General features: G+C 41.7%; 1 protein-coding gene across 1 annotated transcript; it reads right to left on the bottom strand.

Moving 5' to 3' along the window:
• Window positions 1-127: 127 nt before the first annotated feature.
• On the bottom strand, window positions 128-9,283 carry LOC306821308 (uncharacterized protein; the record flags this gene model as incomplete). The annotated part of the gene is made up of 13 exons (XM_079339656.1): window positions 128-643; window positions 748-937; window positions 1,527-1,626; window positions 1,750-2,150; window positions 2,233-2,423; window positions 3,998-4,056; window positions 4,539-4,682; window positions 4,760-4,901; window positions 5,612-6,209; window positions 6,288-6,426; window positions 6,510-6,650; window positions 7,459-7,664; window positions 9,107-9,283. 13 exons carry the CDS (start codon window positions 9,281-9,283, stop codon window positions 507-509), a joined length of 2,625 nt encoding a protein of 874 aa, XP_079195782.1. The 3' UTR covers window positions 128-506.
• Between the last annotated feature and the right edge of the window lie 5,097 nt (window positions 9,284-14,380).

Genomic DNA, 14,380 nt, shown 5'->3' with positions numbered 1-14,380 from the left:
GCATCATGGTCCGAGGGGAGCTAAATGTCGTCTTTACTTTCATATTGTTGAAGTGACGGAACAAGACTAGAGATACTTACTAAACTGGAATAAGCGTTCATTTGTAAGAGAGGAAGAGACATAAATGTGAGAGAAAATAGTTTATTGTTGAATGAGGGATTGTACCATGATTTCATTTCATTTATTCAGATCTCCATTAGTCCACTATTCTTCTTGGTGATCATCAAAACCCTGTAAACTACATGCTGCATAATCATTTTACATCAATGGCCAGAAAAACAACAAAACACAATGATCAATCATTTTAGCTAAATTTCTGAATTTCTTCCATGAATCACCAGTTGAATGCAACAGCTGTTGACTATACAGTGTGGCTGAATATATGATAATATGAGTATCAGTAACAAATTACTTCCTTTTGAAGTGCACATAATGAGACACAAAAGCACCCAATATCCCTCCCCAGAAAAAATCCCAATAACTGTGGAGATGTACACGCAGCTATCTTAACTCTCAAACGTGGACAGAGGCTGGTATTTGACCCTTGATGTTTTGGCTTTGTACACGGCCACTCCACTGATCATACCAACGGCTGCAACCAGACATCCAGCGATGAAAACCAGGTTCAGGTTCAGGTTGGTCACTGGATTAAAAAATGAGAAAGATTTGAATTAGACTTTATCAAAGTGTACCTGGGTTTGAAAAATGTCAGGTGTGCTGTTAGTAAAGCAACTTCATTTTTCCTACCTGGGCTTTCTGCTCTCTCTGCTGACCTCTTCATACGCAGGGGACCCTGGGAGACAAAGTGGGATGAAGTCTGGGTGGCGATATCTCTCTTACGCCTGTCACCGCCTTGATTCATTGCCATGCATCCCTGAGCGCACCTGGTGTTGGGTTCTCCTGCTTGACACATCAGGACTGAGCAGCTGATGTAGACCTGAAAACAACAAGACATGCTGTCATTAAGTGCGCAGAAAAACTGTTTCAACACGTCACCTGAGGAGAAGATACAAAAATAAAAAAAACCTTCATGCGGCTCCTTATCTGCTTCTTGCCAAGTTACCTTGTTTTAAAACGTGGGACAATTATGTCATAGCAGAGAGAGTCACTCCGATGATACCCCGTGGGCCTTGACGTCATCTTTTGTTGTTGTTTTGATTGTGAGCCCCTGAATTCTAAATACTGTATGAGCCGTTTTTTGAACAACTTTCTTTTACATATAGATAGATAGATACTTTATTGATCCCGAGGGAAATTCAAGTGATCCCGAGGGAAATTCAATTTATAATTAAATATTACCGCAATTAGTCTCCCAGGTGTTTATGTAGATTTTACTTCTCTTGTTGACAAACTGTTGCTGTATTTAAACATGAGATGTTTTGCATGAATATCTGATGATTGCTGGCCAAATACAACAGATTTTCCTCACTTCTCCCACATTTTTTTCACCGGTTTGACCAACAAAATGACAACTGATATGTATTTAGGACAGAATGCCATTTGTAACCTCAGAGTGCATTCCTAACCTGGTCATGTAATCCGATGAACTTGAAGGCCTCCATGCTGAACTGGAACTGTCTTTGGTGAGCAGGGGAGTGGACGACAACAGTTGGGTCCATGTTGCACCTATTGAGATTAAATAACAAATATTGTCGAATTTTTTGCAGACAAAAAGTTGCCAAAAACTGAGAAGAGCCAGAATAAGTGAGAGGCTCATCTGTTTCTAGTAGGGGTCATAGCCACACTTACCCATTCATGATGATGGGGTAGACTGGCATGTAGTTGGGGTTGTCATACGGTGCAGCGCTGCAGGACTCCACAAACAGCTCGGTGTTGTTGACTGAAGACGTGGCCTCGATCTGCATGTAGATGCGGCTCCCTAAGTCGTACTCCAAAGGGTAATATTTCGGATTGATCATGCTATTGAACTGAGCGTTGGGAAAGAACTCAAACTTGTAGGTGAACTTGCCGAAGCCTTTCTCCCACACGGTGGTTGCATTCCTGTGAGCTGTGAAGCTCTGAGTCACGTTTCCTCGTTTGGGATACTGACAGTAGAACTGGACCTCCAGCAGGTGTGTCCTTGTGATCAGGTTTGTGTTTTTGTCAAACGTGGTGATTTCATTCTTGAACTTTAGGTTTACTTCATCTTCCTGCAGAGTTAGAAATATTCAGTTTCTGAGACGGAAAAGCTACAGCAGCATCTAACAGAAGAACCAAATGAGCCTGTGTTACCTCGATCTGGGTGCCACAAGAGTTGAGAGGGATGATGCCGATGACGTGAGTCTTGTTGGAGTGAGTCTTTAGGCTGCAGACGACGTTTGAGGGGTCATTGAGCCGTAAATCATCCTCACTGAGTCGAGGGAATGAAGATTTCTGAATCTCCACTCTCATAGTGGACTGACCGCAGGTTACATTGGCTTGAACTTGAACAAGAGATAGAAATGAATTTAATTAAAGCAAATGCATTTAACTGAGAACTCTATCTAAAGCCCTGTTTTTGACAGGGCTTTCAATAAGCTGAAATAGCTTTGATATTTTTGGGAGTGCAGAGGGGTTATTCGAGGGACTCAACTTGTCAGCAAAGGTTTTTGGTTGCAAAGTTGGCCCTTTTGTGTGGTTGTCAAATGTCAATATTTTTCTTCATCTAAGAACCCCTGGAACAGTCCAAAACTAGAAAGAAGAAATCCAAGTGGCATCAAACGGTGTCTGCTACTTGTCCCTGCTAAGTGCCTTTGGCCCCCTGTTATTGCTGAACACATCCCACATGATGTTCCTGCTTTGGGCCTCAAAACCATCCATCCATTTTCTGCCACTTATCCGGGGCCGGGTCTCGGGGGCAGCAGTCTAAGCAGAGACACCCAGACTTCCCTCACCCCAGACACCTCCTCCAGCTCTTCCGGTGGGACCCCAAGACGTTCCCAAGCCAGCCGAGAGACATAGTCTCTCCAGCGTGTCCTGGGTCTACCCCGAGGCCTCCTCCCGGAGGGACATGCCCAGAACACCTCCCTATGGAGGCGTCCAGGGGGCATCCGGACCAGATGCCCGAACCACCTCAACTGACTCCTCTCGATGTGAAGGAGTAACGCATCTACTCCGAGCTCCTCCCTGGTGACCGAGCTCCTCACCCTATCTCTAAGGGTGCGCCCAGCCACCCTACGGAGGAAGCCCATTTCGGCCGCTTGTATCTGAGATCTCGTTCTTTCGGTCATGACCCAAAGCTCATGACCATAGGTGAGGGTAGGAACAAAGATCGATTCGGCTTAGCTCCTTCTTTACCACGACGGACTGATACAGCGACCGCATGACTGCAGACGCAGAGGCCTCAAAAACCCCTGTTGAAAAAGAGGAAGTCCACCAAGGACCTCCCTCAACTCCTTTTCTCTTGCTGTCTCTTCAGGGTTCAGGGCTGACGCCTCTCACTCGTACCACAACTGCAGCCCAGCTGACCAATGATTCTGGTCTTTCGTCTGAAATCCTACATTTGCCTGTTCCTAAGCCATCTGGTCGGCCTCCAGGCCTGCTCAACTTGCCTGGTGGTCCTGTCAGTAGCCCTGCAGACCTGCTCTGCTCATTGGAACCCTTTTCGCACATACCAAAATCTTTTAAAAATTCTGTAGATTACCCAGACGGTCTATATGATATCAAAAAGCTGAATTTCTCTGCTTTTTTGTAGATGTCATTCTGTTGGTCTATACGACATTTGAAAACATAAGCTTGTGTTTTACTTTGCATATGGCTCTTCCTCTTTCTTGTAGGCACTCCTGACAACAATGGGAGAGACTGTTGGAGGGCTGAGGTCTAGGATTTAGAACTGTTGAAGCGAATATGAAGAGAACTATAGCTCCTGAAAATGGGGTGCGTGACATAAAGGCAAGCCATCTTGCGCCTCTAGATGTATAAGAGGCTTGATAATTGTTGAACAAAGCTTTAAGCATGTGATAATGGCATTACCGGACTACAAAATGTTTGCCAATGCTAAAATAGCAAATGGACTCACCTTTTTTCTTTCCAACGTCCACGACCACACACCTCATGTCTGACTGATAGACATTAGACCTGAAAAATATGAAAGAACACTAATTTAACTTTTTGGACCTTCATTTTCAACTAAGCTCTGAAACGATCGAAAACTCCATCCTAAAACCATCACCAATCTCTCCATCATGCACACAGTCTGATGCATGCTCTGGAAAAACTTTTAAACTGAATTATATCCCAATGTTAAATGTTGTAACACAGTCTATTATCATTTGTATGTTGTGATGAGGATGAGGTATTGTATTGGGTCCTAGTTGATTTAATCATATCCTGTTGTATTTTATATATTGTATTGTATCATCGTACATACCTTAACATACTATCATTTGTATGGTATGATATCATCTTATTGTATTTTGTTCTGTCATAATTTGTTGCATCATATCATTTCACACTTTATAGTTTTGTTTCGTAGAGCATGTGATTTCTAATGTGTTTGAAATGACAGATATGCCCTCACATACTAAAACTGTCATGAAGTAAATAAACCAAACACTTACCCGCTCACTGATTCTACAGCAAAGCAGATGACGTAATGATTTCCCAGGTGGACTGACGTTGGTGTCCATGTAATGACAAACTCGTTATGGGTGGTCCTGTGCTTTCTGGTGTTCTGTGGCCCGCTGAAGATGATGTCCTGTATTCTGCATGAAAACAAACATTCCTGTGTTTTATTATTTGTCTAAGTGATGAGAATGTTTTGCTGCATCGTTTCACTTACGTTGAAAATGTAGATTGTGCTTTGACTCTGATCTCCGCCTCCCTGTCGACCTCTGCGTGAATGTGCGCTCTGTTTTTAGGTGTTGGGCTTATAAACTCAGGCAGGTAGATTCCTGGCTGACATGAGGGAGCGGGTTTGTCCACTGGAGAAAAAGAGGTGGTAGTAGCAGAGGTGGGCAAACGTCCATTCATTTGTTGATTATTATTTCAATTAACTTTTTTTTTCCTAAGGCTTTTTTTGAAACTGCCTATTTTTTTATTAATAGTTTTTGTTCTTTTTATGTTAGGCTACTGTGTTATTGTTGTTGATTAAATCATGTTTCGAGGTTGATGTACAAAATTAGGCTGCGCATAGCATCCCTCCAGCCTCAGGTAGCTCCTAGCTAGTCGCCTGTGGATGGTTATGATAGTATGGAAAATAATGAAATACACTACAGAGAAAACAAACACGATATTTTCTTCTGGAACCACACTGATGAGGATGGCATGCAAAATTAGATTTTCCTCTGCTTTGTCCTTTTCTAGACATGAAACAAAATAATGCTCAAAAGCTTAAATAAAATGTTAAAATGTACTGATTGTCTTATGAAATGTATGGTTTTTCATCTTGACATATTGTCTTTCTCTTGTTTAGCTTGTTATGATCTGATGTTTGTAGTGGAAAATAAGTCTTGATGAATAATGATGGATGGATAAGGCTTGTCAGCTCACCTGCCTTTATAACATCATGTTGGATTCAGGAGGAGGAAGTGAAAACAGTATTAGAGCTATTAACTGGAAATTGGTCGTCCAGAGAAAAAGTTGCACTTTAAAAAATCTCTGTCCACTTTATAGAAGTTAAATTTTGACTTACCAAGAAGGGAGAACTGTAGAGGAAGTTTACTCAAAAAAGTTGGAGGGGTTGTTGTGGTTGGTGCCGCGGTTGTTGTGGTTGCTGCAGTCGTTGTGGTTGGTGCTGCAGTCGTTGTGGTTGGTGCCGCGGTTGTTGTGGTTGGTGCAGCGGTTGTGGTTGGTGCAGCGGTTGTTGTGGTTGGTGCAGCGGTTGTTGTGGTTGGTGCTGCAGTCGTTGTGGTTGGTGCTGCGGTTGTTGTGGTTGGTGCAGCGGTTGTGGTTGGTGCAGCGGTTGTTGTGGTTGGTGCAGCGGTTGTTGTGGTTGGTGCTGCAGTCGTTGTGGTTGGTGCTGCGGTTGTTGTGGTTGGTGTCGCGGTTGTTGTGGTTGGTGCAGCGGTTGTTGTGGTTGGTGCTGCAGTTGTTGTGGTTGGTGCTGCGGTTGTCGTCCCCCACCATCCCACCTGTCTCTTCTTCCTCATCAATGCTGGACTCTTGAAGATTTGAGATCCGTCTGAGTATTGAAGAGTGATGTGCCCTCGTGGAAAGTCCTCCACCACCATCTCAAACACGTAACTTCTGGAGTCATAACTGCCGCTGTTGTATTGTAACGTGCAGGAGTCCTAATAATGTCAACATTCAGGATTAAGGTAAAGCACAGCATCAGTACAGTGGTGTTTAATATATATTTAAAAACTAACTTGATTTAAGTGGAAGCCTGAAGGTTGGTCACATGTCCCGCATTCAACATTTTGGATATTTCCATATCGGCATCGAACTTTGTCACCATCAGGATCAAAGGTGGTCAGGTTGTAGGTCCGTGGGCAGTTCTGAGGAACTCTTTAACAGACGCATCAAAGGTCAACTACCAAAATAGATCAGAGATTAGCCGAAATCTATCATGCTCAGAGCAGGGGACTCACCTTAGGACAGGTAGGATGGCGATGTCTGGTGATCTGTTGGGTTGTTTGGTGTCAGATCTTATTCCCAGGTCCACAGAAGTCAGGAGCCTCCAATTTGAAGCCCCTGCGTTACGCGAATTAATCCAACAACAGCTAGCGGCCCTGGATAGTGTGAGGGCAAAAACACTCTTTATTTCACAGATCTGTGGATCAGTATAGAGACCTGTTGCTTGGCTCTGGGCAGAACAGTTTTGGTTTTTTTTGCAATGTCAGAACAATTGATTGAATCTGTTGATTAGCGTTGATAGGAATCTAAACATTCAGTATGTTTTAAACGAGTACTCGCTTTTTTCTTAAAGTATATTCCCCAGAAAAAGAAAATGTAAGACATGGATCTGAAATCAAAGTAACCGTGCTGAAATATATTTTATGTTGTTTGCAATCTGACAATGGTGCTAGCTTGATGCTACCTCATCCAACCTAGCTGGACCGGAGGGTCATCTCATCCCCCTGTTGTCCTACTCATTTTCCAATACTACTACTTTTGTCTTTTTTTTTGTTTTTACTTTTTGTTTATCTTATTTTCATTTAGTTTTGAAAGAAACTATCAATCAATCCATACATTGCTAACAGCATACCAACCATCGGGTTACACTAAGGTAAAATGTTAAAGCTTGTATGAAAGGTTGCACTGGTGCCCAAGTAGTGAAATGTTTCAATAAGTAATACAGTAGCAGTGAGTAGTTGAGTACCCATCACTTATTATCTCCTCCTTTAATGTTTTATGTTGCCCTGAGGTTGCCACTCTACAAGCACCTCAGTGTTTACTGCTGTTCTCCTTCACATTCAACCTTAGTCGCATCTTTTTCAAGCTATAATAATAATAATACATTTAAGATGCTTAATGATGATAAAGAATGAAAAGGTACATATCCTGCAGCAGCAATGATTATATGATGGAAAAGCTCACCTCAATTGAAAAGGTTTGTCACTGGTAACATGTCTTGTTTCCACTCTTTCAGTTTCACACCAAAGCTTTTCGTTGGACGGAGCATTGGTGCTGTTGTCTATTGTCCCATGCTGTGTACTGACTTTAGTGCCACACTGACCCTGGAAACAATACCAGTTGTGTGAGTAGATACAGCGGTCGTAGGTGTCCCTGTTGTGAAAGTGCACCTGTGGAACAGAGCAGTTCTGTAGTTAGAGATGGTTGATATTTTTATACATGGAACTCAGAATATAAAAGAAATTCTTTGCAATGCAATTAATTTTTAAAAGTCACGTTCCTTCTTCAACATGTTATAACTACGACAACCACAAACTGGCTGGAAGTTACCAGTTTACATGGTCACTCTTTACACCATAACACCGATACATCTGTGCCCTACCTGTCGAACAATGCACCAGCTGCCAGTGAAAACAATGTAAGGTCCGGAATACAAGTCAAAAATGTATAAGATGTTCTCTTTTGTGGGGTTTCCCTGAGTTAAACTTTACACTTGCTTCCTGTGTGACGATTCCTAACGTGTTCAGCGATGTCTTCTATGTGCATTTTGTGTACAGCTGTGTCGGTCTTCAAGTTGTCTTCTCTCACTTTGTGGAGTTTGCACTCCTGCTAGTTAAAGTAGTGGAGCTCTCAGCCTGCGGTGAAAGTTGTGAAGTACCGACACACTGTTGTAAGTCACTTTTTCACTTTAATAGAAGAGTCATTCTATCAAAAAGAGATCTATGCTTTCAATGCATTAAGGAGGGAGAAAGGATGTGAAGCAGCACAGCCAGCCTGGCCTCTCCTGTGTATCTCCACAGCATGCAATCAGCTTGCAATACTCAATAAATGAGATTAATTTTCTATTGTCTCAGGTCGCTGGTGTGACAGCGGTGCAGTGTGTGATGGTGGCAGCTGTACTCTCGCTCAGCCTTATATACTTGTGTATCAACTTATTAAAAAACAGCCAACTCCTCAGAGGAAAAAATCGGTCCTGAAAGTGTCTTATACATCGGTTTTTACAGTCGGCGTTTTGGACTGTCTAATTGACCTGTCTTAAATCCTTTTAAGGTTTCAGTCGAAAGTAGAAACCAACAAAAGTTTGACCTTGAGCTTTTACTCAAACAAATCCATATGACATCTAACCCAAAATATCTTCCTCTCAAACTATTCAATGTTCCCCCAGCAATATCAAAAGTAAGTTGAGTATGTCTCAGGTTTCTACCCTTAAAAAGTAATTGGTAGTCATAGAACTATATATATTTTATACTATACTTGAATTTCCCTCGGGATCAATAAAGTATCTATCTATCTATTGTAATTTAAGACATCCATCTTACATACAGCATGCAGGCAAAATCACTATCAGGACGGTGTTCCTCTTTACCAAAGTCATTCAAGTTTTAGTCTTTTTACTGTGGCAACCACAAAACAGCTTTATCATCTAAAGCTTTATTTAGGCTGCACTCATAAACGGGTTTAAAAAAAAAAGACAAAAATTAAGGCCATGTTGCTTGAAAAGATAGTCAAAAGAAAAAACATTTATAGATGTTTAAAACTTACATGAATTCTAAAGGATAGTTGCACGGATTATTTATCCAAGTTGAATTTCATTTGAAGTTGTTTGACTTACAATATGTCTCCCGTCAGGTGCTTTTCCACCGTAGGTGTAGGTCGCGGTTCCCCCAATGTGATGGGATGCAGATGTCAGTGAGACCAGGAGCAGCAGCTGCAGGAGCACCTGTGTGAAGGCCATGATGCTCAGACTCATCTGTGCTTCAGATCCTCTACAGCTCACATCCACCTGCATTGTTCTTTTATACCTCTGCAGGCTGTACACAGGTACTTAGAGGTATGAACACTATGTTGCAGAACGACAAGTCTTCTTCAGAATGACAGAAGTTTGATTGAATTTGCCAGGCTCAAAACAACTTCCAGTAAATGCTTGGCTCTGCGACGACCCTGCTAGTTCCTGGTTCCTTGTTGTCTGTATCAGGTGCCTGTGGATTTAGTGTGTGTGACCTGGGACTTGGGCCCAGTGTTCTCAGTCCATAAGAGCTGGCCTCACCTTCATCCGTGGGGGGAGACATGGAGAAGGAGATTGAGGAGAGAGGCTTTTCCTTCAGTCATTTATCATGGGTTTATGAATCGGCTGTGACATAATGACAAACATGTTTGATGAAGCACTTCTCGGGGGCGCCCCGCAGTTTCTGCTCGCACATATTACAGTTGTCACTGAAATAGCCAGGAGAATTGAAACCTTAGACCAATCATTGAACTGTATGATCAAATTTAATTTAGTGTACAACATTGTAGATACTTTAAAATTTACGGAACGGCATTGAAGAAGGAGAGTAGGTTCAGCTTCTGAGCAATTAATTGCATCAACTAAACGCTCAGATAGCACTCAAGAAAATGCTGGGGTCTCGTTCATTGAACCTGAGCACTAATTTAAAATGATCACTCTGCATGGGTCTGTAAAGCTTTCTGCGTTCTAACCTCTCTCCATGTTTCATCTCCAACATTGATCCTAGTTTGAGCAGCTTTCTGCTGCTGGAGCTTATTAGAAACATGCAGAGGCTTTTTAGCTCGGGTACAATCACTTCTATCTGAAGCAGTTCCACTGCCCGCTTCCATCGCTGCAACACCTGTTCACCTGATAACTGCTCTCATATCTGGCAAACCCAGGGGCGTCCAAAACGGCCTTCAAAGCCCCGCCTACCTTCTCTGGTCCAATCAGATCCAGAGCATTCAGGAGCAGAATCTAAAGTTAGGAGGACATACTGGCTGCTGCATTGTTGTCAGAGAAGCTTCAACACAGCAGGTTTCCTTCATGATCACACAGGAAGAGAGCAGCTCTCTGATTGGTCCTTTCAACTGTTATCCCAGTGGGAAAACATTTCTGGACACACGGGATGCAGAGGAAGAAAGAAGCGGCGAGGGAGGAGAGTGGGACCAAGACGCAAGAGACTTATAAAGGGGAGTTTTAAACCGTGTCACCCAACTGTCATCATGGGTAACATGAGGTCCCTGGAGAATAAGATGGATGAGCTACCAGCGTTAGCCAGGAGTCAGCAAGAGTATCAACAGAGTCAGAAATCAGGGAGAGAGGGGAGTGACATGCAGGAATGAGGCCACAGGCCGGAGTCGAACCCGGGCCGCCCGCTTTTGAGGACTGTTGCCTCCATACACAGGGATGCGCACACTAACCACTGTTGACGTGGTTATCTTTTTTAGAGTCAGGGACTCGTAGAGTTGGGTTTCCAGAGACTTAAACGTTATAATGCATTGGTTGTGAAGTGTTCAATCCCAATTTAGTTTTCTTTCAGGAATAAAAATAGCAGAATGGGTTCTTGGAGAAAGAGTCTAGTCTGAGGCTCACTTGGCAGCAGGTTCTGATCTCAGTGTGTGTTAACAAGTTTTCGCTCTTTCAAAGGGTGACAGTAGCTCAGTCCGGACTTTGACTGAGAACTGGAGGGTCGCCGGATTAAGTCCTGATGCAGAGCAAAAATATGGAAGTTGGTCTGGCAGCTGGAGTGATACGAGACCAACAACCACCCTTGAGCAAGGCACCGATCCGCCACCAGCTCACAGGCCGCTTCCTGCGGGCTGCACTCTGACATCTCTCCATTGTGTGTGATTCAGGCCTGTGTTCTTGAGAAACGTCTATAAATAACAGAGTGCGAACCAGAAAAGTATGTTAAAGAACAACAATGACATCCAAAGAAAGAAACCGCAGCTCTCTGTAAACATGTCGATCAGTCGTGATTTATTGGTTCGACTGTAGTTTTAAAAACTGACTTCTGACTAAGCAAAGAGGCCAGGATTTTATTCATTAATATCAATTCATGACTGTCTGCAAAACATGCACTTTCATAATACAGACATGAGTCAGAGAAATAAATGTTTTTAAATTTTGTTTCTAAATTTTTAACATTGTTTTTTTTCCTTCCACCAAGGTCTTCGCTTTGTATCAAAGTTTACATTTGAATATTAAATAGAGAAAAAAAAGTCTGCTGTGTTTTAGTTGCTGCATGATGTCGACAATTAATTAAATAAAAAAGACCGATATCCTGCAGCTGTGTGCAGCTCTGCAAGGCTGAAATCATTCAAATTTAAAATGTGTTCAAGTAAAAATAAGTCAAATAAAATGAATTTAAGTTAGAGTGCAGAGTGAAACATTAAAATCTTTATTACAATAGTTTAGTTAAAGGCAGCTGTAAACGGATGCAAGTGTTTAAGGTCAGCCTGCAGATTCTAGCTGGTTGTGTATTTTCTGTTTTTAAAGTTGCATAAGTTAAATTAATTAATATAATTAATATTGCATTCTTAACAGTTACGTACATGCCATTTATAATTATCCAGAACAATTCATCTTGTTTTCAAGTCGCAATAACATTTGTTACCAGTTTAATTCATTAAAACTCTTTAGCGTTAGCATGCGCTAATGTTTCTTTAACATGTCCATAAAAGGTCTAACCATTTCTGCAAAAGTGGCTGGCTGTTCCCGTAAGTCATAGATTATCATCAACTTGTCTGTCATTCATACGTGCCACATTCTTGTTTTTGAAACAGGTCACTGCTGGGAAGTCGCTGATACTCTGGCAGAGCTAGTTGGATTGGTTGTCTCTTTGGCGCTTGGGTCTTACTGCGACATTAATATATGAGGAACATGCTGTACATCAGGTTTAGTCAAGTCAAAGTTTATTGAAAACGACCTCAGTTGAGCCAAAGTAAGTTTAGGTGTGTCTTAAGAAGTGATTTAACATTTTAAATGGATTGAGCAGTTCTGTCATTAACAACTGATCCACAGATTTGACTCAGTCACGTTGGGTTTTTAGTTTTCAGACTGGCACATCTAAGAGCGTCGAGGGCGTTGACCGTGGGAGACCGATTGGAGTTTGTTGGTGCAACAGCTCAAACAAACGAATGAAATCTTGTTAAGGCTCCAGTTGAGGTTAAACTGGATCCTGTGTTTAAATGACTCTCTCAAATTCCTTTGGTGGAAAATAGGGCTTTACCTTTCCCAACAATCTCAACTGAAAAAAGCTGGACTTGACCACCGTGCAATTAAGAACCAGTCCTATGAATGCATTCTTAAGAGTATTAAAATCAGATTGTAAAAACATAGACACCAGTGGAACACCTTATGTTAATGACAGATACTCAGACTGAATTTTCCAGCTGCACTCGGTGCAAGTTTCATGATCCAATCACAGCCTCCCTGTCTTCCTGCTCGCTCTCTACCTCTTGCGTGCACGATCAAAGTGTGAGCGGAAATCTGCTTCTGGACCAACAGTGCTATTGCATTTAAGTGAGTGATGTGGGAGGGGAGGGGGTGAAGAGGGAATATTCAAATCATGCTAGTTCACGACAATTACCAACCTGAAAAAAAACAAACATCTAAGAAGCATGAAAGGCTTGAAAGGCCGTGTTTACATTTTTAGAGTAATTTAAAGCTACAATATGGAATTTGCAGTTCTGTAGTTCTTTGAGTGCAGCTGCACTGTCTTCAGACAGAGGTAGTGTTGTGAAAGCCTCCCTCTGTTGTGTAAATCATGCACATGTATTGACAAGCAAAGGATGTTGAAGACATTGATAATCTGAGATGGAAATCACGACCTTTGTTTTCTGAGTAATATCTTGCTCAAATAATCTGCACTGAATCTAAAAAAGATTCTGCTGCACAGAACTATACAACACAGAACAAAACTTACTGCTGCTTCTTTTAAACGGATCCTGAGCCCAGGTGTTCTGTGAGTAATCATTTTTCTGATTATCTCAGTTGTTTAAACCTGTATAGGTGAAACTATTTAATCAATGCTCTATAAGGAATGCAGGTCATGAGTCTGAGACGAAGTGGAATCAGACTCATGATCACCTCTGCCAATCAGATAACCACAGTGGGATAACCGGTGCAAACTGAAGCATGCAAAGGAGGAAGATGTCACTGGTAGACAAACAAACTTTGTCCTGGCTCCCTCATACTAAATCATATAACTAAATTAAATGTGTGAATGATGATCACGTTGTGAAGTTTTTTAAATCGTCACAGCAGTAAACGTAGTTAATCTTTTTTTTGCTCAACATCTACACCTAATCATTTGAGTTTCCATACTATATCAGGTCACTAGAGGTCGCTAGTGAGGAGCAGAATACCGACATGAGCGATCACAATTCTGATCACCCAGTTTCCACCTTTAAATCAGTAAAGACAGAGGTCATCTTTAGCTGTTTTTCTTAATATTAGCTTAATGACGTGGTACACCTGGTACCCTTCTGTTTCTTGGATTACAATTTAATAACACTAACTATTTATTCAGCATTCTTCCAATCACTACAACGAATGCTGTCAGGAGGTGCAGCCCGGTAAATCATTCATTCAAAGGATTTAGTCGTTCCCACGTTTCTGAAGTCCACCAATATAGATACATTTACTCCAATATTTGAACTATATATATAATGAATAAAGAGTATACTATGGCTGCAAATAACAAAGTAGATCAAGTGATTCTGGTCTGTTTAAAAACTAACTCTGCCACTTTGATTTTCACTTTAACTTTTATCTTTTTAGAAACTTTGATCTTTTACATTTTAAGTCCCCTATTCTTCTTAAGCACTTATTGATGTGTTTTAATTAATTCATTTATTTATACTGAGTTTAAGATAAAAGACGTTTTAAAGTCTTTTATCTGATATTTATATTTTAAGTTCATTTATTTATATATATTTAGCAATGGCCTTCGCCCAGGCGCTCCTTGAGTGATTTTATCCGAGGCCCTGGGTCACCGGAGGATTTTCATGAAGTCCTCCGGCACGATGGTCTGGTGATGGATATTTTGCTTTTAGATCTCTAACTGGTCTCGCCACGCCCTACCTCTCTGAGATTCGACACCCGCTCTCTCAG

Source organism: Symphodus melops (assembly GCF_947650265.1).
Source record: "Symphodus melops genome assembly, chromosome: 3".
Lineage (NCBI taxonomy): Eukaryota > Metazoa > Chordata > Actinopteri > Labriformes > Labridae > Symphodus > Symphodus melops.
This window is presented reverse-complemented; position numbering and strand designations above follow the sequence as displayed.